This window comes from Paroedura picta, chromosome 3 (genome assembly GCF_049243985.1).
Source record: "Paroedura picta isolate Pp20150507F chromosome 3, Ppicta_v3.0, whole genome shotgun sequence".
NCBI lineage: Eukaryota > Metazoa > Chordata > Lepidosauria > Squamata > Gekkonidae > Paroedura > Paroedura picta.
In genome coordinates, this window is record NC_135371.1 from 11176549 (window position 1) to 11203507 (window position 26959).

Sequence of the window (26959 nt, forward strand, 5' to 3'; positions counted from 1 at the left end):
CTACTTACTGCGGGAGGGCGGGGAGAAGGAATGAGGGCCGGGCTGCGCCCGTGCAGGCCGCGCCGGCGCGGCCCGCGGGTGCGGCCCGATCTGCGGGCGCGGCCCGGCGCGGCTCGCGGGTGCGGCCGGCGGGCGCGGCCGGGCGCGGCTGGCGGGCGCGGCCCGATCTGCGGGCGCGGCCGGCGGGAGCGGCCCGAAGCGTGGGCGTGGCCCGCGCGGGCGCGGTCCCTGCGGGCGCGGCCCGATGCCCTGCCGGTCCCCAGCCTAAAAAAGGTTGGGGACCACTGGTGTAGAATGTGCAAATTCCCATCGGAACCGGACGTGAAGGTTGCACGAGTCTCTCTTACAGAGCCTCTAGACTGGCTTCTGGTTGCAGGGCGAGGGCGGGACGCGGGCTTGGGGTGTGTGTTTGGGGGGGGGACGTACGGTCTAGCCTGGCATTTTCCTCTCTATGGACGCCTTGTCTTGGACTCATTGGTTCTGGCGCGCGAAAAGAAAGACCGTTTGCTACCCGGCCGACCAATAAACGATTGATAAACAAATAAGCCAATCAAGAGAAGGAGGTTTTGTAAATGGCATCAGAGCTGGCCAGTGAAATTCGCCCTTTTAAGAGAGGCGGAACACCGGAAAGAAATTACAAGCGTTTACTTTCTAGGCTGCTGCTTGTTGGGGGGGAGGGGGGTGCAGGTACAGGCGGTTATTCCCGCCCCCCTCCAGAATCCGATGCAGGGTAAAGCGAGGGGTGTGTGTATTCTAATATGATTTTAGTACTTTTAGGGGAGCAAGAAGAGAGTGTGATGGCTTTAAGCCTTAAAAGGCCAGGCACCTTTTAAAAAGTTGGTCAGTAAGATGGGTCAGGTTGGAAAATATTTGGGATGGGAAATTAAGGGCAGCAGTATCGGCATAACTGCGGGAGGACTCTGGAGGGCCTGGAATAGTGAACAGAGAGCAAGTGCAATTGAGATCTGGAAAGGAGAGCTTCCTTACAACATGCAGGTTTAGAAAGAAAGCAGAAGTTTGGGCGCTTAAAAACGGCCCTAGATGCATGGTGGCACAAGCTTTTAGGGAAGCAGAGCCTGTTTCATCTGCACAGTACACTTGCTGGGTTCCATTACTTTTGTTGTTGCAACAGATTATACTTTCACTGAGAGGAGATATTATCTTTTCTTATTGCAGAATGGATCAAACACAGCTGCTGGATTGGCCCGGGGAGAGTGATCCTGAGGAGCCTTCTGATGGGGCTGTGGAGAGCCCCAAGCCTGTGGGGCGCCTCCACCTACTAAGCAGCAAGTATGGGCCTGAGAAAGGTAAGGTTGCCCCAGTGGTTCATACCATAAACCAGGGGTGGCCAAGCTATGGCTCGCCAGATGCCCATAGACTACGATTACCATGAGCCTCTGCTGGCAGGTAGCAGGGGTTCATGGTAATTGTAGTCCTTGGACATCTGCAGAGCCACAGTTTGGCTACCCCTGCCATAAACACTGGTCTTTTCACATTTTATGGCCATTACATTGTTGATCTGAGGCTGTAGATCTGGAGTTGATAATGTGATAGATTTTTATTTAAAAGGAAAACCAGAGTAGTTTGTTATGGACTCCAAATGCTGGCTCCAGATAAACAGGGAAATCTGTCCTTACATGCTCAGGTTTAGTGATTTGGTGGAGAAACTGCTTCTCAGCTCTGGGAAGCTGTTGAAAAATGCCTCTTGGGGACCAATGTTTTTTTATCATGATTTGCAGTGGATATCAAGAGGATTTGGGGGCCAGATTGTCAGCATAGATGAACCAGATACATGGGATCAAGGCTGTAGTCCTGTGCATCCAGCTCTCCTTCAGAGATTAGGTAGATGAAAACTGGAAAGAGGGTTCTTCTCAGTGGTGGCACTCTATTCAGCTCTCTGTAAATCTGGTCTACACTGTTCTTAATGCCGTGACCTAAACAAGTCTGGAATTCTGTGGGACTCAAAAGCTTGTGGATCTGAATGTGTTGTTGGGTTACCTGTCATGAAGGTATTACGTAAATGGCTCTGAGGGGCTAACCTACAGGTGCCAGATGAAAACCCCTCCCTTCCCAAGTTTTTAAACTTGGGTTTTGTAGTTGCTTTCACTTTTATTTAACTGCTTCTTTATATATTGCTCCTTTCCTGTTTGTGTTTTATTAATGATGAGATGAGATGAGATAATAAGAATAATTGGAAACCGTCTTTTATTATTTTAGATTTTTTATTGTATTTATTAACCTGCTTTCTGTTGGACTTTGTTTTGACTTGTGAGCTGCTTTGGAGATTCTGTATGTGAAAACAGGGAGTAAATTGAAGTGTATGGCATAAATGTTTTTCTTCTCTTTATGGATGCTGAGTAAATCAGAATCAGCTGAGTATATCCGAATCAGCTGCCTAAGGAAGGAAGTGGTGAACTCCCTCTCACTGGCGGTCTTTTAGCAGCAGCTGGACAGATGCTTATCCTGGATGCTTTAGGCTGATCCTGCATTGAGCAGGAAAAGATGGCCTGAGTGGCCCCTTCCAACTAAACCAGCTGCCATACATACTTTGATGAACGTTTGATGGAGTCTCCATATAGAAGAAGAAGAGTTGGTTCTTATATGCCGCTTTTCCCTACCCGAAGGAGGCTCAAAGCGGCTTACAGTCGCCTTCCCATTCCTCCCTCCCTATAAACTTGCCTTGGGCGCAGAGTTTAGTCTGCAGCCCTGCTTCTTATTGTTTCAGATTTATGTAACTACCTACCTTGGGATAGAAGATGGGGGGGACATTTTTTTGGGGGGATCTCTGGTCTTTGAGGAGCTTGGTGAATCATATTAAACGCCTTTCAATTTCTGACTCTCCCCTAATTTTGTCAATAAATCAGACATGACTACCCCACATTTTGTGCAGGGTATAAACCATCTTGGTTGAAGGGCAGCAGGAAAAAAAGGAAGACCGAACATGAGCTGGATTGACCATTTGCAAGACCTCAGCCAAGGCTGTTAATCAGGGGTAGTCAAACTGTGGCCCTCCAGATGTCCATAGACTACAATTCCCAGGAGCCCCTGCCAGCAAATGCCGCAGTTTGACTACCCCTGTTGTTAATGATAAGACAAGTTGGAGGTCATTCATGCTAAGCTTCGCTGTAAGTCAGAAGCAATTTGATGGCATGCAACACACACAAAATTATATACCAGTTTGGGATTGGGATGGGAGCAGAATAAATTAGCAAATTTGGAAAGCAAGGAATTCTGGGTTCCTTTCCCCTAATATTTCTCTCTCCCTTCCAGATTTTTGGATCTACCCGGGGAAGAACGTCATTGGTCGGCTTGAAAGCTGTCCGATCTGCTTACCCGTCTCTTCAGTTTCAAAGACTCATGCTATCATTGAGGTCCCCTCCCCCGATGGTCCCCACCTTTTGTACGATCAGGAGAGCCTGAACCGGACGCGGCGCCAGCGCATGATCTTGATCCCGCATGTCCGCTACAGCCTTCAGGATGGGGACACCTTGCTCTTTGGAGACGTGGGATGCCAGTACTTCATCCTGGACCCAGAGCAGGACTCTGAATCCCTAAATGATTCTTTGGAGGTGCCGCCCACCCAAGCAATAACGGATGCCAATACCCTGGTCATTGAAGAGACACCTGCGCTGCGGAGGAAGGCGGGCTTCAGGGGTCTCCTGGTCCAGGATTTGGACAAAGAGGAGGAAGCGGTGAACGGGGCAGGCAATATGCTGCGTTTCTCAAGGGACGATGGTGAGTGGGGAACTGCAAAAATGGAGGTGGCCCAGAATTGGGCCTCTTGGAGCTCCAAGCCCCATGGAGTTATTGTAGCTTAGTGGCACTCCCTCCACAACTGGTGGGAGAAGCCACATTCACATTGACCATTGACCAAGGATGGGAAGACAATTATAAGCTGCTTTGAGACTCCTTTGGGTACTGAAAAGCGGGGTATAAAAACCAACTCCTCTTCCTCCTCCTCCTTCAACTTGACTTCCCTTGCCAGGTATGAGGCCTGCACTTGAGGGAGCTTAGCTACTTATCTGGTCCTCTAGTAGTGAGTTTTTCAAGGTGGGAACCACCCACCAACTACAAGCCAGGCAAGGTCCCTGCTTACTTTCCTAACAACATGGGGCATGTGCCACATTGGGGAATGGTGCTCAAAAAAGCCACAGGTGGGGTGCTGTATAATAAAACAGGTCTTCTTCTGCTGCTTTCTGTATGTAAGGTCCAAGTCCTTGACATCATCAGCAAAAAAGATCAGTGGTACAAAAGGCCTCTGCCTGAGACCATGGACAGCTGCTGCCAGTCAGAGCGGACAATAATGAACTTGCTGGATCAAGGGTCTGACTGAATAGAACACAATTTGAAGCGTCACTGTTAACCCAGTACTGTGAGAGATGTCTTTTTGCCACAAATTCTATGGCCCCTTGCTAATGCTGACCTGACATTGGTAGGAAGGAGGAGTTTAAATCTCTGCAGTGGTTGGAACCTTAAGACCAACAAAGGTTTATTCGGGGTATAAGCTTTTGTGTGCATACATGCTTCTTCAGATTCCTGAACAAATGTGTCTGTACATGAAAGCTTATACCCAGAATTCAACTTTGTTTGTCTTTAAGGTGCCACTGGACTCAAACTTTGTTCTGCTGCTGCAGATGAACACGGCTACCCCCCAGAACCTACTTTTATCTCTCCTCCTTATTAGGGTCTGATTCTTCAATCAAGCCCGGTGCCCAAGGACACTGTAGTTTGGCCTCCTCCGTGTTCTCTTTGTCCTCCCCTTCTGTTGTTCCCGAAAGGTATGTTTTTCTTCGGTTTGCTTGGAGAGGGGGCTGGGAGCCTTAGAGCCCATTGGATTTTTTTGTACAATGGGCTTTACTGCCAGCGCATAAATAAATGAAGTTTCAAAAAAGTGCTCTTGCCGCTACCTAAGCTAGGCTCTTGTCATTTTATCTGTTTACAAGATAAAATTCTGGCTTGCTGGAGGAGAATTTGAATTTGTGCCTCGCTTTAGTGCTCTGGGGGTTGAAGGTGCTATGAAATCCCAGCTAATTTAGGATGACCTCAGAGACTTGTCAAGGCGAGAGATGATCAGAGCTGGTTTTGCCATTGCCTTCCTCCGCGTAGTGACCCCGAACTTCCTTGGGGGGCCTTCCATCCAAGTACTGACCAGGGCTGAGCCTACATATCATTCAAAATCTGATGGGATGAGGCTATCCTGAGCCCTCCTAGGTACGTGGTTGCACATGTGTTCCTTCCTAGACTCATTGTGAACTCAGTGGAATTGTTGCTTTCCCTTGGTAACCTGCAAATGCCCCCGTGTGTCAGAGGGGACTGGTTTACCAGGATGGAGTGTTTCTACCCTGCATTCATTTTAAAAAATTCTTCTTGTGGTTTGCATCCCACAGTGATGAGGAGAATGGGGAGCCCTCAGGAAGTGGCCTGTCTTTTCCCTCCTTGCGCCTGCGCTATGAGAGTAATGAGGCTGTGACACCTTCTGGCGTGAATGGTCCTGTTACTCCTCTGAACCCAGGGACACTTCCTCTCCAGCCAGGAAGTGCCGAAGCAAAAGTTTCTCCAAATTCCAAAGGGCAGCTAGTGGCTAAAGACCAGGATGTTTCTGCTGATCCAAGCCTCACCGACTTCCACCTGGACAGTGATACGGATGTGGAGGACGAAGATGGAGTTGACACCACTTCTGAAAGGACTGCCGTGAAGGACAGCCTCGCCCTAGAACTGGGCAGTGACACAGATGTAGAGGAACCCCCGGTAGAGAATCCGGGTGTCGTCTCCGCAGACATCGGACAATCCGCCAATGATATCGGCAGCGATACAGACATAGAGGAGGCAGAGTGGAACCCAAGTGGTTTGGGTTTCAAGGCTCATCAAGTCACAGTCGATGGTGACACGGATGCAGAGGGGGCAGCGGGCAATGGAGGGGTTGAATCTCCTGAAAGCAGGGAGTCCATTCTCTGCTGTGAGGATAGTGGCAAAGGTGAGGAAAGGGCCGAGGGCAATCCAGAAAGTAATCGGCCTCGTGAAGAAGCGGACAGCGACACGGATGCAGATGTTGTAGATTATCCAGATGCCAACTCTAAGACGCAGCCACCTACGAGAAATGAGGAGGATGACAGAGATGTGAAAGAGCCATCGCTTGGGGCAGAGGATCAAGGAGGATCTAAGATGACGCCACCTATGGGAAATGAGGAGGATGACACAGATGTGGAAGAACCATCACTTGGGTCAGAGGATCAAGGAGGATCTAAGACTCAGCCACCTACGAGAAATGAGGAGGATGACAGAGATGTAGAAGTGCCATCACTTGGGGCGGAGGATCAAGGAGGATCTAAGACGCAGCCACCTATGGGGAATGAGGAGGGTGACACAGATGTGGAAGTGCCATCACTTGGGGCGGAGGATCAAGGAGGATCTAAGACGCAGCCACCTATGGGAAATGAGGAGGATGACACAAATGTGGAAGAGCCATCCTGCGGGGTAGAGGATCAAGGAGGATCTCTGAAGAATCACACAGCTTCTGGGGATGCTGATATAGATGTGAAGGTGGCTGACACAGAGCCAGAGAGGTTAGATGGGGCCCATCCCCAGAGCCCCCAGCATATGAGAAATAAAGGCAGCGATCTGGATGTGGGGGACCTCAAGGGAACGAGGCTGCAGTGTGATGGTGAATCGGCTGAAGGTGCAAGGGAGATAAAGAATGCTGATATTGAACTCCCAAAGGGTTACGGAGATGTTGGTGAACAGTCCACATGCTTGGAGGGGAGGGAACCCCTTGCAGACACTGAGATTGTACAGCAGATGACCTCCATGCCGCAAAATCAACACCTGCTTGCTATTTCTCTGGATAGTGATACAGATATGGAGGAAGCTGCTGAGAATCCAAACGAGAGCATGTGGAAAAGTCATGAAGACACCAGCCCTGGCCCTGGTGGAAGAAACGGAGGCAGCTGCTCGGGGAATCCAGAGGTCGGGCCTGGGGAAGACAAGGACAGTGATACAGATGTGGAAGTGGCTTCTCCATCCCCAAAGGCCCTTGTGGCTCCTCACGGTGATACAGATGTGGAAGCGGAGGCCTCATCATCACCAAGGAGGCCCCTAGAAGAGCAAGAGACTCAGCTGGTGCCTTTGAGACCCTCAATGGCCGGGGAGGAAACAGCCGGCTCTGCAGCAGGATCGAGGGTCCGTCACGATCCTTGCGAAGAGGACGAAGATACCGATGCGGAAGCGAACGTGTTCCGAGACGGAGACGGAGCCGACACCGACGATGAAGGTAAAAAAAGGAAGGGGTGGAACTTTATCTTCTCTACTGGAAGACCTCCTGAGCCAAGGACCTCAGCTGGCTATTTATAAGTCAAATCCTGTGATCTGATTAGGCGAGCGAGGTCAATATTGTGAGAGGGGATGGGAGGTTGGGCACAGATCTTGGGGCTCTGGGTTCTGATCCCTCCTCTTACTGAAACTTGCTGGGTGGCTTCGGGCTGGTCACTTTCTTTCTCACTTTCCACCTTGGTGATGGAAAGTGCCGTGATGTCACACCTGAATTATGGTGAAACCTCCCCCCCACCCCAATAGTGCTTTCAAGGGAAGAGGCGTTCAGAGGTGTTTTGCCTATGCCTCGATCTACATAATGACCCTGGTATTCCTTGGAGGTCTCCCATGCAAATACTTGCCAGGACCAACCCTCCTTAGCTTCTGAGACCCAGTGAGATTGGGCTAGCCTGGGCTATCCAAGCTAGGGCCTCTTCCCACCTATACCGTCAAAGGGTGGTTGTGAGGAAAGGAGAGGAATGTTCACCACTCCGAACTCCTTGGTGGAAGGGTAGGAAACAGGTTCTCTAGGCAGGCAGGGCTGCATTGTCGCAGATGCTTATCAAGGATGTTGCGCCAACCCGGAAACTGAGAACTGCATATGCCTGGGCAATAGTCTGTTCTGCAGTGGCGTCATGCCAAGCCTTCACAAAGTAGGTGCTCTTTAGAGGTTGGTGGCAGTAGCGTGGGAGCAACGCATCCTTTGAATCGGAATCACCCATTGCTGGGTGAGACCACGAAGGGCCATCCAGTCCAATCCCCCACTTTCTCAGGGGCTCCACCAACCTCCAAGGTAGCATATTCCATCCACAAACAGCCCTCTCTATCAGAAAATGCTTTCTAATATTTCAGTGGAACCTCCTTTCCCATCATTTGGATCCGTTGCTCCTAGTCCTTGTAATTAAACCTGCATCAAACAAGTTGATCCCTTCTTCAACTTGTCTACCTTTTTCACAAATATAGCTCTCCTGTCACCCCTTGCCCTTATTTTCTCCTCCTTTTCCTGGGGTACTATTTTTTTCCTCTTGTTTCACTCCCCCTCCCCAATTCCTATTCTTCCAGAAGATTCCGACCTGGCTGTCCAGGCCACGCAGTGCTACCTGCCCACTGAGGCCTCCTCTCCCAAGGCTGAAAAAGCCAGAGATGCTGCAGCGGCAGGTGAGGAATTTCACAGGCCTCCTGAGTCTTCCAAAAGAGGACATGAGAAATCTGAAGGACTTGAATTCCGCTGAAGAACCTACGCTTCTTGAGGAAAAATAGGGTTAAAACGTGTCAGGCTGAGGGAGCTTGCCTTGGGAGGTTATAGTTTTCTTGAGGAAAAATAGGGTTAAAACGTGTTAGGCTGAGGGAGCTTGCCTTGGGAGGTTAGAGTTTTCTTGAGGAAAAATAGGGTTAAAACGTGTCAGGCTGAGGGAGCTTGCCTTGGGAGGTTACATTTTTCTTGAGGAAAAATAGGGTTAAAACGTGTCAGGCTGAGGGAGCTTGCCTTGGGAGGTTACAGTTTTCTTGAGGAAAAATAGAGTTAAAACGTGTCAGGCTGAGGGAGCTTGCCTGGGGAGGTTACAGTTTTCTTGAGGAGAAATAGAGTTAAAACGTGTCAGGCTGAGGGAGCTTGCCTGGGGAGGTTACAGTTTTCTTGAGGAAAAATAGGGTTAAAACGTGTCAGGCTGAGGGAGCTTGCCTGGGGAGGTTACAGTTTTCTTGAGGAAAAATAGGGTTAAAACGTGTCAGGCTGAGGGAGCTTGCCTGGGGAGGTTACAGTTTTCTTGAGGAAAAATAGGGTTAAAACGTGTCAGGCTGAGGGAGCTTGCCTTGGGAGGTTACAGTTTTCTTGAGGAAAAATAGGGTTAAAACGTGTCAGGCTGAGGGAGCTTGCCTTGGGAGGTTACAGTTTTCTTGAGGAAAAATAGGGTTAAAACGTGTCAGGCTGAGGGAGCTTGCCTTGGGAGGTTACAGTTTTCTTGAGGAAAAATAGGGTTAAAACGTGTCAGGCTGAGGGAGCTTGCCTTGGGAGGTTACAGTTTTCTTGAGGAAAATTAGGGTTAAAACGTGTCAGGCTGAGGGAGCTTGCCTTGGGAGGTTACAGTTTTCTTGAGGAAAATTAGGGTTAAAACGTGTCAGGCTGAGGGAGCTTGCCTGGGGAGGTTACAGTTTTCTTGAGGAAAAATAGGGTTAAAACGTGTCAGGCTGAGGGAGCTTGCCTTGGGAGGTTACAGTTTTCTTGAGGAAAAATAGGGTTAAAACGTGTCAGGCTGAGGGAGCTTGCCTTGGGAGGTTACAGTTTTCTTGAGGAGAAATAGTGTTAAAACGTGTCAGGCTGAGGGAGCTTGCCTGGGGAGGTTACAGTTTTCTTGAGGAAAAATAGGGTTAAAACGTGTCAGGCTGAGGGAGCTTGCCTGGGGAGGTTACAGTTTTCTTGAGGAAAAATAGGGTTAAAACGTGTCAGGCTGAGGGAGCTTGCCTGGGGAGGTTACAGTTTTCTTGAGGAAAAATAGAGTTAAAACGTGTCAGGCTGAGGGAGCTTGCCTTGGGAGGTTATAGTTTTCTTGAGGAAAAATAGGGTTAAAACGTGTCAGGCTGAGGGAGCTTGCCTTGGGAGGTTACAGTTTTCTTGAGGAAAAATAGGGTTAAAACGTGTCAGGCTGAGGGAGCTTGCATTGGGAGGTTACAGTTTTCTTGAGGAAAAATAGGGTTAAAACGTGTCAGGCTGAGGGAGCTTGCCTGGGGAGGTTACAGTTTTCTTGAGGAAAAATAGGGTTAAAACGTGTCAGGCTGAGGGAGCTTGCCTTGGGAGGTTACAGTTTTCTTGAGGAAAAATAGGGTTAAAACGTGTCAGGCTGAGGGAGCTTGCCTGGGGAGGTTACAGTTTTCTTGAGGAAAAATAGGGTTAAAACGTGTCAGGCTGAGGGAGCTTGCCTGGGGAGGTTACAGTTTTCTTGAGGAAAAATAGGGTTAAAACGTGTCAGGCTGAGGGAGCTTGCCTGGGGAGGTTACAGTTTTCTTGAGGAAAAATAGGGTTAAAACGTGTCAGGCTGAGGGAGCTTGCCTTGGGAGGTTACAGTTTTCTTGAGGAAAAATAGGGTTAAAACGTGTCAGGCTGAGGGAGCTTGCCTGGGGAGGTTACAGTTTTCTTGAGGAAAAATAGAGTTAAAACGTGTCAGGCTGAGGGAGCTTGCCTTGGGAGGTTATAGTTTTCTTGAGGAAAAATAGGGTTAAAACGTGTCAGGCTGAGGGAGCTTGCCTTGGGAGGTTACAGTTTTCTTGAGGAAAAATAGGGTTAAAACGTGTCAGGCTGAGGGAGCTTGCCTTGGGAGGTTACAGTTTTTTTGAGGAAAAATAGGGTTAAAACGTGTCAGGCTGAGGGAGCTTGCCTGGGGAGGTTACAGTTTTCTTGAGGAAAATTAGGGTTAAAACGTGTCAGGCTGAGGGAGCTTGCCTTGGGAGGTTATAGTTTTCTTGAGGAAAAATAGGGTTAAAACGTGTCAGGCTGAGGGAGCTTGCCTTGGGAGGTTACAGTTTTCTTGAGGAAAAATAGGGTTAAAACGTGTCAGGCTGAGGGAGCTTGCCTTGGGAGGTTACAGTTTTTTTGAGGAAAAATAGGGTTAAAACGTGTCAGGCTGAGGGAGCTTGCCTGGGGAGGTTACAGTTTTCTTGAGGAAAATTAGGGTTAAAACGTGTCAGGCTGAGGGAGCTTGCCTTGGGAGGTTACAGTTTTCTTGAGGAAAATTAGGGTTAAAACGTGTCAGGCTGAGGGAGCTTGCCTTGGGAGGTTACAGTTTTCTTGAGGAAAAATAGGGTTAAAACGTGTCAGGCTGAGGGAGCTTGCCTTGGGAGGTTACAATTTTCTTGAGGAAAAATAGGGTTAAAACGTGTCAGGCTGAGGGAGCTTGCCTTGGGAGGTTACAGTTTTCTTGAGGAAAAATAGAGTTAAAACGTGTCAGGCTGAGGGAGCTTGCCTGGGGAGGTTACAGTTTTCTTGAGGAGAAATAGAGTTAAAACGTGTCAGGCTGAGGGAGCTTGCCTGGGGAGGTTACAGTTTTCTTGAGGAGAAATAGAGTTAAAACGTGTCAGGCTGAGGGAGCTTGCCTTGGGAGGTTACAGTTTTCTTGAGGAAAAATAGGGTTAAAACGTGTCAGGCTGAGGGAGCTTGCCTTGGGAGGTTACAGTTTTCTTGAGGAAAAATAGGGTTAAAACGTGTCAGGCTGAGGGAGCTTGCCTTGGGAGGTTACAGTTTTCTTGAGGAAAAATAGAGTTAAAACGTGTCAGGCTGAGGGAGCTTGCCTGGGGAGGTTACAGTTTTCTTGAGGAGAAATAGAGTTAAAACGTGTCAGGCTGAGGGAGCTTGCCTGGGGAGGTTACAGTTTTCTTGAGGAAAAATAGGGTTAAAACGTGTCAGGCTGAGGGAGCTTGCCTGGGGAGGTTACAGTTTTCTTGAGGAAAAATAGGGTTAAAACGTGTCAGGCTGAGGGAGCTTGCCTGGGGAGGTTACAGTTTTCTTGAGGAAAAATAGGGTTAAAACGTGTCAGGCTGAGGGAGCTTGCCTTGGGAGGTTATAGTTTTCTTGAGGAAAAATAGGGTTAAAACGTGTCAGGCTGAGGGAGCTTGCCTTGGGAGGTTACAGTTTTCTTGAGGAAAAATAGGGTTAAAACGTGTCAGGCTGAGGGAGCTTGCCTTGGGAGGTTACAGTTTTCTTGAGGAAAATTAGGGTTAAAACGTGTCAGGCTGAGGGAGCTTGCCTGGGGAGGTTACAGTTTTCTTGAGGAAAAATAGGGTTAAAACGTGTCAGGCTGAGGGAGCTTGCCTTGGGAGGTTACAGTTTTCTTGAGGAAAAATAGGGTTAAAACGTGTCAGGCTGAGGGAGCTTGCCTTGGGAGGTTACAGTTTTCTTGAGGAAAAATAGGGTTAAAACGTGTCAGGCTGAGGGAGCTTGCCTGGGGAGGTTACAGTTTTCTTGAGGAAAAATAGGGTTAAAACGTGTCAGGCTGAGGGAGCTTGCCTGGGGAGGTTACAGTTTTCTTGAGGAAAAATAGGGTTAAAACGTGTCAGGCTGAGGGAGCTTGCCTGGGGAGGTTACAGTTTTCTTGAGGAAAAATAGGGTTAAAACGTGTCAGGCTGAGGGAGCTTGCCTTGGGAGGTTACAGTTTTCTTGAGGAAAAATAGGGTTAAAACGTGTCAGGCTGAGGGAGCTTGCCTTGGGAGGTTACAGTTTTCTTGAGGAAAAATAGGGTTAAAACGTGTCAGGCTGAGGGAGCTTGCCTTGGGAGGTTACAGTTTTCTTGAGGAAAAATAGGGTTAAAACGTGTCAGGCTGAGGGAGCTTGCCTTGGGAGGTTACAGTTTTCTTGAGGAAAAATAGGGTTAAAACGTGTCAGGCTGAGGGAGCTTGCCTTGGGAGGTTACAGTTTTCTTGAGGAAAAATAGGGTTAAAACGTGTCAGGCTGAGGGAGCTTGCCTGGGGAGGTTACAGTTTTCTTGAGGAAAAATAGGGTTAAAACGTGTCAGGCTGAGGGAGCTTGCCTTGGGAGGTTACAGTTTTCTTGAGGAAAATTAGGGTTAAAACGTGTCAGGCTGAGGGAGCTTGCCTGGGGAGGTTACAGTTTTCTTGAGGAAAAATAGGGTTAAAACGTGTCAGGCTGAGGGAGCTTGCCTTGGGAGGTTATAGTTTTCTTGAGGAAAAATAGGGTTAAAACGTGTCAGGCTGAGGGAGCTTGCCTTGGGAGGTTACAGTTTTCTTGAGGAAAAATAGAGTTAAAACGTGTCAGGCTGAGGGAGCTTGCCTGGGGAGGTTACAGTTTTCTTGAGGAAAAATAGGGTTAAAACGTGTCAGGCTGAGGGAGCTTGCCTTGGGAGGTTACAGTTTTCTTGAGGAAAAATAGGGTTAAAACGTGTCAGGCTGAGGGAGCTTGCCTTGGGAGGTTACAGTTTTCTTGAGGAAAAATAGGGTTAAAACGTGTCAGGCTGAGGGAGCTTGCCTGGGGAGGTTACAGTTTTCTTGAGGAAAAATAGGGTTAAAACGTGTCAGGCTGAGGGAGCTTGCCTTGGGAGGTTACAGTTTTCTTGAGGAAAATTAGGGTTAAAACGTGTCAGGCTGAGGGAGCTTGCCTGGGGAGGTTACAGTTTTCTTGAGGAAAAATAGGGTTAAAACGTGTCAGGCTGAGGGAGCTTGCCTTGGGAGGTTACAGTTTTCTTGAGGAAAAATAGGGTTAAAACGTGTCAGGCTGAGGGAGCTTGCCTTGGGAGGTTACAGTTTTCTTGAGGAAAATTAGGGTTAAAACGTGTCAGGCTGAGGGAGCTTGCCTTGGGAGGTTACAGTTTTCTTGAGGAAAATTAGGGTTAAAACGTGTCAGGCTGAGGGAGCTTGCCAGGGGAGGTTACAGTTTTCTTGAGGAAAAATAGGGTTAAAACGTGTCAGGCTGAGGGAGCTTGCCTTGGGAGGTTACAGTTTTCTTGAGGAAAAATAGGGTTAAAACGTGTCAGGCTGAGGGAGCTTGCCTTGGGAGGTTACAGTAAAAGAATTTGGGATGGCAGGGTTTGGAGAGAAATGCCAAACACACTAGGAGTGTTAAAACTTCTCAAATTGAAGCAAGCAGGAGGGAAGAGAGGATCTTGGAGTGGGAGAGGAAGGCTTGTGGATGACACCTTGTAGTTCAGCAGGTGCTGGGATAAAATGCTCAATTTTCTTACGCCTTAACTTTTTTTTTTAATTGAATCCCCCTCTCCTGCTCCCAGAACTGGGTCAGGCTAATGCGGGATCTTCCTTTCCTGGCTTTCCCTTGCAGGATCCAGATGTGCCCTGGATGAGGAGGCTACTCAGGCATTTGTCTTTCGACCCCCCTCGAGTTTCCAGCCTGGGAAAAGTGAGTTTGGCGGTGCTGAGGTGGCCCTTTCCCCTCCAGGTTGTTTGACCACCAGAGTGAACTTGGCTGAGGGGAAGGTCAACTGGCCAAGAGAGAGGTTTCAGCTGAAATGGGTTTGTCAGGGGAAGGGGCGACTCGTATTTTTTTTGAACCATTCCAGTTTTGATACTGCTAAATCCATAAGTCGTCATTTTAGGGACTGACTTGAATGACCTCAAATCTCTCCTTTGTGCACCTTTTTTGCATTGAATCTACCTGCGACCTACTTGATTGGCTGGTCTCTGTCTCTCCACTGCTTAGAACATCAGAGAAAGCACAAGTTTAGGCCCCCCAAACTCACTGAAGGTAGAGAGTTCTTTAAAGTTCAGGACTGCCTCTGCCACCCATAGGCCCAGTGTGGCTTTCAAGCAGCATCACCAGCGGCAGAATACCCAATATGGTGGTGTTACATCTGGGTTGTCTCCTGGACTGTGGTGGATGGAGCTAGCAATCTGGGGCACGCTGACTCCCACCTGACCCAGCACCACGCTTGGGGCAGCGCAAATTTTCAGATTTTTCTGCAAATGTGGGAAGTGTCCCAAATGTATTGAAAGATTTTTTTTTAGTTTCTATGTGGCCTTAACCTGCAATCTGCAGATTGGGTGGAGGGTGGGGTCACATCTAGATGGTAGCAGGACCAATTTACCCTTTAGGAACCGTAGGCATGGTATCTAGGGCCCATTATATTTTTAGGGCCCAAGAAAATGTTATTTTTAAAAAAAATTAAATCGGAAGAAGAAAAATGAACTTTTGGGGTCAAAGAAGGTATTTTAAATTTTTTTCTCATTTCAGAAAAAAATTGAAATGTTAGATCCCATGAAAATTTGTTAAATTATGCCCCCCCAAAGTGGGAGGGAATTAAATGTTGACGTATTTAAAGTGATATCAAAAATAATTTTAAATAGTGATATTATTATGGTGAGTGGGGCCCACAGCAGCAAAAGTGCCTAGTTCCCATGAAAGTCATAATGTAGCTTGTGGGTGATAGCACATAGATACCTAAGCCTCCACAATGGGGACATTCCATAAAAATTAGAATTAAAAAACAAATTCCAGAAAACTCTCCAGTATCTTAAATAGGCAGCTCCCCTCATTCATGTTCTTTTTCCTCTTGTAGCCTGCAGCTCTCCCTTGAAAGATGATGATGCAGATATTTACATGCTAGAAGCCACTCAGCCCTTCTGCAAGGGGCCTGCAACCCTCTCGGAGGAGCCCACACAGGCCTTCATCGCCGAAGAAGAGGAAGACACAGAACTGATCGCCCCGCAGCCCCTTCAGGGGAAACACCTCTCTGAACAGTTTCCACAGCCTGCAATTCCAACATCAGCCATTAGGGGTCAGCAGGATTCTGGTCTAAAAGGCACCACTCGGCTCCTCTCAGAGAAAGTGTCTTCTGGGCCTGGTTCACGTCCAGCAGATGGCGCTACTGCAGAGGAACCACACAAGGAAGAGGACATTCAAATGGTCCCTTCCGGGCAGGCCCCCCATTTGTCGGGCAGTCCACCTGTGGCACCGCTAGCATCGGAGAAGGCTTCTGGGAGTGAGGAGCAGCCGTGCGTGGCAGCCCCTGAAGTCAGTGTAAAACCGTCACAGCCCCAGGGAGCAGCTGGTGAGCAATAGGGTTGCCAGGGGGTGAGGGGTAGGGAGGATGTGTTCTCTTTAATGTGGGCAGAGGCAGAGGAGATGGTCCCTGGGTCAGTGTCAGCTGCTCCAATTTAAAAGGATCAGAAAGTAGGTAAGCTGGAGTCCCTGAAGAGCCCCTGCCAGTCAAGGCAGACAGTACTGACCTTGGTGGACCCATGTTCACTAATCTTCCCATGTTCACTAATCAGGGTTCCTTAAAAGATACATTGCCTGTCGTAATGCTGGGTATTTCGCTGGCTTATTCCGAGTTTGCAAGTCTGGGAGGCCCAATCCCATGAGGGTGTTTTTCTGGAAAAGATATTAAATTTAGAGATAATTGTGGGGAATTGGGAATCGAGTTCTATTTCCTGAACCAATATAGGGCTTATATTGGTGGGCGGAGGCCTGTCATTCCATGTGAGCCTCCATTACCTGATACGGGCGCTAATAGAATCATAGAATCATAGAGTTGGAAGGGGCCCGTAGTCCAGCATCCCACCTCACCTGGTGGCCAACCAGTCCCTCTGGAGCATCATCAACAGGGCATAGAAGCCAAGACCTTCCCCCAGTGCTGCCTCCTGGCTGTGGGATTCAGAAGCTGACTGCCTCCAGGTACAAAGGTTCTCTTTGGTCAACATCCTTCACCTTCCGCTGTTTGTTTCTTGTAGGCTGTGTGGAAGGTGAGCCAGAAGAAAGTTGCTCTGAGCTGTCAGGAGAAGCCAGGGGTGCTGAGCAGGTGAGCCCGGGGTGGTCTCTCACTTTGTATGACTAGATGCCGCTGCTAGGGGCTGGGTGGGGCCCTGGGTGCCCTGCCTCCAGGCTCAGCCCAACGGGCCTTGTCCCTCTCCTGTTGCAGCTGCCACAGAGTGCTACGGATGAGCCTTCCAAACCAGTGGCCTTGGTCTCTGAGCGACGGCGTAGCCTGCGGGCCTCTGCCGCCGCCTCCCCATCTCCTGCGCCAACGGGGCGCAGCAGCGGTCGCAGCGGCCGGGTGGGACCCACAGCCCCCGGTAGCTCCGGTGAGTCAGCAGCAGCTGTCCCAGCCAGGCGCAGGGGGCTGCGGCAGCTCAGCAATCCTGTGCAGTACGTGGAGGAGCCCGAGAGGAAGGTGGAAGCACCCAAGACGGAGGAGGAGAGCCCCGGCAAGACCCCTGGCAAAGGGGAGCAGGTGGGCCAAGGCAGACTCAGGCGCTCACAGCGGATTTCCACCTCTGCCACAAAGCCCAAGGAAGAGACGGCAAGAGCAGCCAGCAGCAGCCCGGGGGCCAAGCAGCCCACAAACCCCAGGAAACGGAAAGCAGCCGCGGCCACCACCAAGCCTGTGGAAGACGAGAAGCCGAAACACCGCAGCACGCGGTCCCGCAAACGGTCAGGGGGTGCTTCAGTGACAACACCGAGCCCAAAGGATTCTGGGAAAGGCTCCAAAGTTGGGAAGGTGTGTAACACGCGGTCGAAGTTAAGGCAGAGCCGGTCTCTGTGGAGCAGGCAGTCCATGTCTGTTGTCCCTCCGTGGGGCTAGCCTCACTCCTGCCTTGTTGGGGTGGCACTCTTTGCTTATCCAGCTGTTCTGTTGGGGTCGCTTATCCAGCTGTTCTGTTTCCTGAGCATCGTCTTGCTGTGAGCCTTCCAGTACTTGTCACCTACCTGAGCCTCCATGTTTCCGTCCTACCTTTCTTCATGAGAGCGAAAATTCAACAGACGCAGGATTTCCAGGTTTCTCATCCAGACCCTGGGCCACTCCTTGGTTGCAGCATGGTTGGTGCATCGTGCGCCTCCTAACCACACCTTGCGATTTCTTTTGTTGTCCTTTTCCCCAGGAATCTCTGCTGTCTGCTCCATCTTCAGGGAGGAGGTCACGGCGGCAGAGCACGGAAAGCAGGCCTGCACAAACAACCCGGAAACAGTCCCACAGTTCGGCTGTCTCTGCCGCACCTCCACCAAAGGTACTCCGAGTATGGGGGCAGAGGCTAGAATTGGGGGGAGGGAGGGGAGGCGTTCCTTAGGCTGTGCTGGCTATGAACTTTGAGGAAGGATCCCTGTGGCGAGGTACCCTAAGCGAGCTCCCTTGACTTAGAATGGGGACAATGCGTCGAGGGAGAATGTGTGTTTTGCAGCCACAGAACTTCTAGGGTCCTCTGTGCACAGTGAGAATGGGAGCCCAGCCAGAGCAGTGCCCCTTGGCTAGACTGCCTGATGTCCCACCTTCTGGAAGTTGCCTTGATGGGATTGGCCTCCCCAGGAATGGGAGTCAGGAGTGCAGGGAACTGATGCTCCAGGGAAGAAACTGGACCCTGAGACCAATCGGTTTCCTTGGCATCATTTTGCTGCAGGTCTTTCTGTACTTGTCATGTACCCGAGCATCTATGATCTATGTTTCTGTCCTACCTTTCTTCGTGGGACTGAAGGTGGCATACGTAGGGTTTCCAGGTTTCTCATCCAGGCCTTGGCTGATCTTGCATTAAGCTGGGGGGTTGGACTAGATGGCCTGTATGGCTTCCTCCAACTCTAGGATTCCATGATAAAGTTCTTTTTACGCTTTTAGCTAATGGCCCTGTCCTCTTGGTAGAGAGAAAGAGAGAGGGACATGAAGAAGTATTGCCTTGCATTACTCATAATTAGCATACAGAACTCATCCCCACAAGATGCGGGAACAGCCTCTGATTCAGGGTGCTTTTAAAAAGGCATTAGGCAAATTTCCAATGGTTAAAGCTGCTAGTGACTATTGGCAGGGGCAGGCAGTTGGGGAAGGATCCTGGTTTGCTCGTGGTCTTCCCACAGTGACCTCTGCTTGGCTTCTCTGGGAAAGGGCAACCCCAACTGGACCTATTGGTCTGACCCAGCAGGGCTCTCTCGCAGGTCCTCTTCCAGACGGTGGGAGACGGCTGCATCATTGCTCTCCCCATCATCCCGGCCAGATAGGAAGAGAAAGAACTCCTACTTGGTTTGCATGATTTTAGAGATGCACTGTCCTGCTTTGTTTCGAACGTCTGCATTTAGAAAAGGGCCCCAGTTTCTAGATCTTTGCTTTCTAGATCTAGGCAACGGGATGGACCTCACACCTCTGCATGGGGGGCTGTGAGGGTGGGGGGAGCACAACTTCCAAACGATACAGGAAACTTTGATAGAACTATCAGCCAAAACGACTCTGTGGGAAAGCACAATATGGTTCCTGAACAATTTCTTTTTTCTTCCTGCTCCCCCCCCCCTGCAGGTGCTGTTCACGGGGGTGATCGACGAGGAGGGGGAGCGCGTGATCACTGAGCTGGGGGGCTCTTTGGCAGAGTCGGTCTTCGACTGCACCCACCTTGTGACAGACCGAGTGCGCCGCACGGTCAAGTTCCTGTGTGCCCTGGCTCGAGGCATTCCCATTGTGACCCTGGACTGGCTGGAGAAGGTGAGCGCCTTCTCCCCGTGGTCGACTGGAGCAGGGCCTGGACTCCCCCCCCCCCTCCTGCTGTCTTGGGGACTGGTCCAGTTTCTAGACAGTGATCCAGGAGCTAGAAGTGTGTGGCAAACCTGCCAAAACAGGGACCTGCTTTTTAATTAATAAATAAACGGCTTACATATTGCAAGAAATGATTACTTCTTGGTTGTTAAGATCCCGGAGCACCCATTGAAAGAAGAGGTTGCACACTGCTACTCTGTGTGATATACTGTCCTGGCCTTGCTTCCAGGGTAAATGGGGGGGGGGGATTCTTGTTTACTGCCATATCAGATTGGATGTGTCCAATGATCTTTTGGAGGCTGCCTACAATATCTCTGCCTGAGTTGCTACTGTGATCATCTCTCCCTTTCCAAGTAGGAGTCACATAACAGCACATGCTGTGAAGATTGGGGCTGGGGGCCTACCTGAAGTGGAGTGGGGTACGAGCGAAAGGTGCCTCCAGATTAAATTCATTCAAAAACGCCCCTGGTACTAGAGGCTTGGGAGATTTCGCTCTACAGAAGTGCTGGCATAACCCACAAGCCAAATTCCAATGTGACTGAGTTATGTGCTGGCAAATATGATCAGAGCACCATGCACAGAGAGAGAGAGAGAGAGAGAGAGAGAGAGAGAGAGAGAGAGAGAGAGAGAGAGAGAGAGAGAACCCTGACATGGTGAATTTGTAATCTTGAAGTGTGGGTAGATTGCAACATTTTGAGTGAAAACGGACAGGCCCTGTTCTAGAAGGATCCCAAGGATGGAGAAAGCGTAGGTTTTGGATCCGTGTGAGTGGATGGACATCATGATGGACGGCCAAGAGAAGATCTACGTACTAAGCATTTCTTCCTCCTGGCTGGCGCTGCAGGTTGCGGTCAGGCCTAGGACCTGGGAGATACGGATTCAGATCCTGCTCTGAAACTTGCTCAGTGACTTCGGGGATCCTGTCTCTCAGCCTAAGCTTCCTTGTGAGGATCAAATGGGTAGAAGCATGTAGGTCTCCCTGACCCTCCCCTGACCCTCTTAACCATAGATGATCTGAGCAGGTAGAAAGGAGCGTATTAGCTTCAGAGGGTAGCAGTGTTGGACCGCAGCTAGATTCTAGAATCTAGGAGCATCTTAGAGACCGACAAGATGGGAGCTGCTTTCCAGAGTATCTGATGAAGGGATCTTTGTCTCTGAAAACTTACACTCCCAAATCCTCATTGGTCTCAAGGGCTACCAGACTCAGATCTAGTTGCTGCATGCATTTATAGCTGCAGTTCAATTCATGGTGCCAAGCCAAAACTTATTTGATTTATCTGCAAGCAGATTCAAGGCGGTTTATATCAAATGGTGCACAGGAGCCAGTGTGGCATAGCAGATAACTGGTTTCGGTCCTCCACTCCTCTTCCACACGAGGCCACCTGTGTGACCTTGGGCGTCACGCTTCTCGCAGAGCTCTCTAAGCTCCGCCTACCTCACAGGGTGTTTGTTGTGAGTAGAAAGAGGGGAGGTGATTGTAAGCCACTTTGAGACTCCTTTGGGTAGAGAAAAGCAGTGTATAATTCTTCTTTGATTATGAACAGAAGAATTTCCACATCTCACTGCACCCTTGCTTTTCTCCCTTGTTCTCTCCTCACCCACTCCCCGCACTGCCCTTACCTCACAGAGCAAGCAGAACTCTTTCTTCCTGGCGCCAAACACGTTCCTCGTTCGTGACCTTGAGCAGGAGAAAAACTTCCAGTTCAGCCTCGCTGGGTCCCTGAAGAAGGCCCGGCAAAAGGGAGGCCTGCTTCAGGTGAGACCATGACAAAGAAGCCCTCCCTCAGAATCTCTCCCACAGACCCACTGAGCTTGGTGGGCGTAAAAGGGAAAATTTCCTGCCTGTCTCTTCTTCTGTTGTGGAAGGGAGACTCTGCACCTGTTGCATTTCCCTCTGCCATGCGGCTATTAAAGGCAGAGAAACTGTCAGGAAAGATTCAGGTCTGGTCATGCTGGTCAGAAGCAGCAGAACAAAGTTTGATTCCAACAACTGTAAGACCAGCCCAAGTTTTATTCAAGGTGTGCACACCTCAGGTACAATGAAACGGGAATTGCTAAGCCATGCCTATACTTAGAGGGTGAACAGTAAATTAGCATACTGCATAATGAGGATGCTTAACAGATTCAGGGAGCAAGCAGGAATAACAAGCTTAGTTTATACGGTTACCCTTATGAACAGCCTCGCTTCCCTCACAGGGTGTCTGTTGTGGGGAGAGGAAAGGGAAGGAGAATGTAAGCCGCTTTGAGACTCCTTCGGGTAGAGAAAAGCGGCATATAAGAACCAACTCTTCTTCTTCAGTAATCTCAGGGCTCTCTCAGCCTCACCTCCCTCACAGGGTGTCTGTTGGGGGGAGAGGAAAGGGAAGGCGACTGTAAGCCGCTTTGAGACTCCTTCGGGTAGAGAAAAGTGGCCTATAAGAAACAAATATTTAACAAATTTAGACGATGTATATTAAATTAATTTATTCCCACCTGTTTGGGAAACCCTTCCAGGGCTGTCAAGAACCCCCAGTTGAGAAAGGCTGCTATAAGGGCTTAAAGGTAAAGGTAAAGGTATCCCCTGTGCAAGCACCGGGTCATGTCTGACCCTTGGGGTGACGCCCTCTAGCATTTTCTTGGCAGACTCAATATGGGGTGGTTTGCCAGTGCCTTCCCCAGTCATTACCGTTTACCCCCCAGCAAGCTGGGTACTCATTTTACCAACCTCGGAAGGATGGAAGGCTGAGTCAACCTTGAGCCGGCTGCTGGGATCGAACTCCCAGCCTCATAGGCAGAGCTTTCAGACTGCATATCTGCTGCCTTACCACTCTGCGCCACAAGAGGCTCTTAAGGGCTTAAAGACCTGCTAAGTGTTGGCTGCCCCCTGCTGTTCATGTGATGGACTGGCCTCTTTGTCTTTCAGGGCTACGAACTCCACGTCACTCCTAACGTCAAGCCGGAACCCGAGCACATGAGAGACATCATCAAATGCAGTGGGGGGACCTTCTTACCCAGAATGCCTCGAGGCTACAAGGTGCGTGGGAGGGCGGTGTCCATTGCAGGCCCCTCTACAAAGGGTGCAGTAGTAGAAACAGACCATTGGAAGGAGGACCCACGGGGGGGGAGGGGGTGAGCTTACATGTAGTCTGACTACATTTTAACCCTTTAAAAGGAGAAACGAGTCATCATCTCTTGCCCCGAGGACCTGCCCCGGTGTAAACTGGCACACGACGCAGGGGTCCCCATCGCCAATTCGGAGTTCATCCTGACGGGCATACTGCAGCAGAAGGTTGACCTAGACGCCCACCGCCTGGACCAAGTGGGTCCCCCCTCCCTCCCCAGCCCCGCCACTTCCACAAGGAGAGCCAGCAAGAGGAGAGCCGCGGCACCCACTGCCCCAGCGCCACCCAGCACAGCGAAGAGACGGCGCTGATGCAGCAACAGGGCCAGGGATGTGGAATTGCTACCTTGCGTTTGTAAATAGCATTTTTTTTACGACTGTCAATAAATGCTCGGTATGAAAAAAAAAGATATCTGTCTGTGAACAGCGTATCAGGGAAGAAGTTGTCCTGTGTGTGAAGTTTTTTTTTTTAAGTTACCATCTGAACAAGTAGTTCCTGGCTATCAGTCAGTCTTGCATGGTAGTTGATTTTATTTTGACAGATCTAGTTTGCTTTCCGACAGTCTTGGTATTGATGCTTTTTTCTGTCTTACAGTTTAATAAACCAAAACTATCATTTTTTGTTATAAGGAAAAGCCATTTTTATAGGGATCTTGGCCATACCCACATACAGGAACACACCAGAAGCAAGATGGCTTCAGAATGAAGCAAACCAGAAACGGGTCGAGGAGGTTGCCCCACAGTTATGGAAGGCACCCGATCAAAGCTCATCTCTCCACGAACTCAAGATGTTCTCTTAAGATTTGCAATACTGGGATCATAATGCTGTTTTTGTAAAGATATTGTGGCTATGGATGCTCTAAAGTAGAATACAAATGAGAGGTGTGAACTTAAAAAATGTACATTTCCAATTTAAAAAAATGTAAATTTCCTAGATCAGAATTGGGCTTCAGCCCTCATAAAGAAAACAAACATGTTTAGTTTTATCTGTCACTTAAGCATCGCAAAATCGAATCAAAATCAAACAGAACTGCTCTGCTGTTCAAATGAGAGTTTGAAATCGGTAACCCAGAACACGATGCTTGCTTTATGTGTAGACGTGGCTAGTCAGGGCCGAAAGTAAGTTGGAGTGGGCCGATAGAGCAGCCCTACGGCCTTGGCCAGATGTTTCAGCCTCTGGCTGAGACCCCACAGATCAAAGGAATATATACACAAGTGTTGTGCATCGGTTGTTTATTGAAGGAGCACAGCGCTGATCTCTGTGCAATAACTGAATATGCTTCTGCTATTACATTCAAAGTGTTTACATGTCCTGCTTGCGACAAATTGTCAGGGACGCATTTTTCCCAGTGCTTCCCTATGTACCAGAAACAAGGATAGACTTTTTCTTTGAATTGGGCCCTGTGGCTAGGTTTTTGCATCATTAAAAGAGACTTGGCCTTTGTTGCAGCCCAGAGACACCCCAAATCTCTGGCCTGAGGTCCCATCTTCAGGACTGAAGTCTTTCGCTATGGGCCAGCTGCAAAGCCATGACCTTTTGTAGGAGATCCTTAGATGGAACGCAAACTTTCCTTTCTATGCTTTCTGCGGCTACCTCAATAACGCACTCTGCTGCATCTTTTGTCTGGATTTCCCAGTAATGTTCACTGGAAGAGAAGCCGCTTTTCCCCAGTACCATGGGATAGTTCTCAAATCTTTCTGGGTTGGTGCAGTGCTTCTGAGGATTCGGTTGAGTCATCACAGATGTTCCCTTCTGATAGATAATGAAGGCAGGATGAGAAACTTCTGTGTCCAGTTAGAGAGGTTATCAGTCTTATCCCACGCATTACTTTGGGTTTTAATCCAGTAATTTCTCAGCAGTTTCACTCCTCGTAATAAAACAACAACAAAACTTTATTTTTATCTCGCCCTTCCATATCTCTTGGGGCAGGTAATGTTAAAAGCAACACAACAGAGGTAAAAAAATCAAAACATTTACAGGGGCTTTCCGCACCGGGATCCTTGTAGCAAATTGTTTGCTGAACGAAAAATCGCCATTTAAAATAGTGCAATTCGTCATTATGCATACCTGACTTTGTAGTGGAATCCAGTTGCGTTTCTATCGTTTCCCACAAGCTTCCGGTCTCAGCAAAAATCGCTAGAAAGGAAGCGCTATTGCCGAGCTCGTCCCGCCCCTGGCCGTCAAGCAGCCAATGGGCAGCCGTTAGCATGCTCCCAAACAGCCCCTTTCCCTTTAAGAAAGGTTTTTTTTTTAAAAAACACACCCATTGCAACGAATATGTGTTGATTCGTTGCAACGGAGAGACCCATCAGCTGGCAGGTGTGTTTGAGCTGTCGTTTCATCGTTGCCACGCTCCCCCCAAGTGAAAAAAAAAAATCCCCCCCCCCTCACGGGCCCGATTTTCGGCCGAAAACAGTGTAAAAAATAAAGGGAAAAGACATCAGCAAACGGGCTTCTCTGTTGTTTGTGCTTAGTGACTAAACAGCTCTGGGGAGGGACTGAAGCCAGGGATGCCTCTAAACAGGCTTGCTGGTGGGTTGAACTTCGCTCGCTTGGAGAAAAAAAAATGGCGATCACTTCGCCGGAAGATCAGAGGAGAGAGCCAGGGGGAGGGACTTTGTAGAAACCACAACAATGGTAACGCACAGAACTTTCCTGCTAGTGTTGCAGATTGGTTGCAGGAGTGTAGCGCTTTCCGGAGGGTGAATCCACTTTTGGGGATTTCCCTGAAAGCGCTACAAGGAAGCGCTTTTTGCGGATCGGTTTCAGGTGTGTGGCAGATTGTCAACGACGTTGTAAGGTAAAGGTAAAGGTACCCCCTGTGCAAGCACGGAGTCATGTCTGACCCTTGGGGTGACGCCCTCTAGCGTTTTCATGGCAGACTCAATACGGGGTGGTTTGCCAGTGCCTTCCCCAGTCATGACCGTTTACCCCCCAGCAAGCTGGGTACTCATTTTACATAATGGCAAATCAGTAGCGTTTTCAATTGGCAACCATTGTGCGATTTTGAAGGCGTGCGAAAAGCATGACAGTTTACTAATGCCCCCCAGCTAAAATTCCCAGATGGGGGGGAGGGGTTTTGCAGGAGCCCATCTTCAGATTCTTCAGACTCCCCTCCTCCCCACAGTGAGGCCAGCTTTTATTGGTGGGTGTGATTTTAGGCCTCGACAATAAGCCTGAGGGAATAGGTCTTACAGGCCCTGCAAAACTGATTTTAGTGCTGTAGGGCCCTAATCTCTCCTGGGGGTACATTCCATTAGGCTGCAGCCATGGCCAAAAAGAAATCAAGTATCACATGCAAAAGGCAATGCTATTCTAGGAACCTTCCTGATTTGCTAGCTTTCTGTTTGCAGGGAAATTGTTCTACAGTGTGGCAGCACTGCGAGTTTGAAGTGGCACAATACCACTACCTTACAAATTTCTACCATCTTAGTCTGTTACAGATGCTTACCAGGCTCAAGGGGCTGCAAATTGTGTGTGTGTATATGTGAGACTTGCAGGCAATACAACTTCTGTACTTACATATGCAGGAAAGTCTGGATTTCCTGGAGAGAAAAAAAGTAACAATGAGATAAACCAGGTCCCCTCCCAAACCAGATACATTATCCCTTGTTCAAAGGATCCACATCACCCTCTTCCCCAGCTGCACCCCTTCTGATCCTTGAAGATCCTTCCTGACAGTATGTCCATGAATGTAAATGGAACCTCCATATATAGAACTGCAAACCACTGAATCCCGATGCTGGGAGGCTGCATCAGAGGAAGGCCTCAGCTTCTCTGCCCTACTTGTTGGCCCTCCGTGGCAACCAGTTGGCCATTGTGTGGAACAGGATCCTGGAGGAGATGGACTGTAGGGCTTGTCCAGCATGGCTCTTCTGTCCTCACCCACTAGATGTGTCCTCATGCAAGTCTCATTCTACACCCAAAGAACACCCCCGACACTGGCTCTAATAATTTTCACTGGTTTTTCTGTGCAGAGTTCAAGAACACCACCTTCTATTTGGTCAGCAAAATAAGTCTCTGTTTTCCTCACAAAGTTCACAGGGGTTGGACTAGATGACCCATGAGGTCCCTTCCAACTCTATGATTCTATGATTCTCTATGCCACATCTGTACTTCCACTAGTTGGGAGAACTGTGTAAAATGGCAAAATGAACTCATTTAGTTAATAGAAGACCAACTGAAGAATTTAAACAACACTGGGATTATTGCCTAGACTTTATTAACATACGGACATGGAATTAAGTTATGATTGATATCGGGCAAGATCGGTAATCTTGATACAATGCAATTTGTTTTGAATGCTTTCTTTCCCCCCCTGTCTCTCTTTTCTTTGTTATATTCTATGAAAATCAATAAAGAGGTGACCTTAGTGAAGCTACTGCATCCAGACCTGAATGCCTCATGGCTACATGGGTTCAGTTTTAGTTGCTTTTTGTACCATCATGCTGGGGTCACAAATAAGAGCAGAAGTGACGTCCAAGGGTCCTGATCTATGATCTGAAGGATTTACCAGTTTTTCTGGCCTTGAGAGAGCAGCTGAAATGTTTGTTTGGCTCAGCACCTTCAGCTCTGCATCTCCACCCCTCT

The 26959-nt window shown here is 49.1% G+C and overlaps 1 protein-coding gene across 6 annotated transcripts; it reads left to right on the plus strand.

Moving 5' to 3' along the window:
• Window positions 1-206: 206 nt before the first annotated feature.
• Window positions 207-22776, plus strand: MDC1 (mediator of DNA damage checkpoint 1). Of its 6 annotated transcripts, none has more exons than XM_077324529.1 (15): window positions 207-327; window positions 1177-1307; window positions 3271-3735; window positions 4685-4778; window positions 5388-7267; window positions 8368-8463; window positions 14084-14161; window positions 15318-15809; window positions 16492-16559; window positions 16680-17258; window positions 17641-17766; window positions 19035-19217; window positions 20896-21024; window positions 22171-22281; window positions 22420-22776. In XM_077324529.1, exons 2-15 carry the CDS (start codon window positions 1178-1180, stop codon window positions 22678-22680), a joined length of 4692 nt encoding a protein of 1563 aa, XP_077180644.1. In that variant the 5' UTR covers window positions 207-327; window position 1177; the 3' UTR covers window positions 22681-22776. The 6 variants fall into 6 exon arrangements, with proteins under 6 accessions (XP_077180644.1, XP_077180640.1, XP_077180641.1 ...); XM_077324525.1 differs by lacking the exon at window positions 207-327 and adding an exon at window positions 558-730; XM_077324526.1 differs by lacking the exon at window positions 207-327 and adding an exon at window positions 558-730 and having other exon boundaries at window positions 8371-8463.
• Window positions 22777-26959: the final 4183 nt, after the last annotated feature.

Excerpts from the sequence above, each read along its gene's own strand:
- MDC1 (XM_077324525.1), top strand. The coding sequence starts at position 573 with ATGGCATCAGAGCTGGCCAGTGAAATTCGCCCTTTTAAGAGAGGCGGA. Across the intron at positions 4,779-5,387 it reads CCTTCTGTTGTTCCCGAAAG|TGATGAGGAGAATGGGGAGC; the intron begins GTATGTTTTTCT and ends TGCATCCCACAG. Across the intron at positions 16,560-16,679 it reads AAGCCAGGGGTGCTGAGCAG|CTGCCACAGAGTGCTACGGA; the intron begins GTGAGCCCGGGG and ends CTCCTGTTGCAG.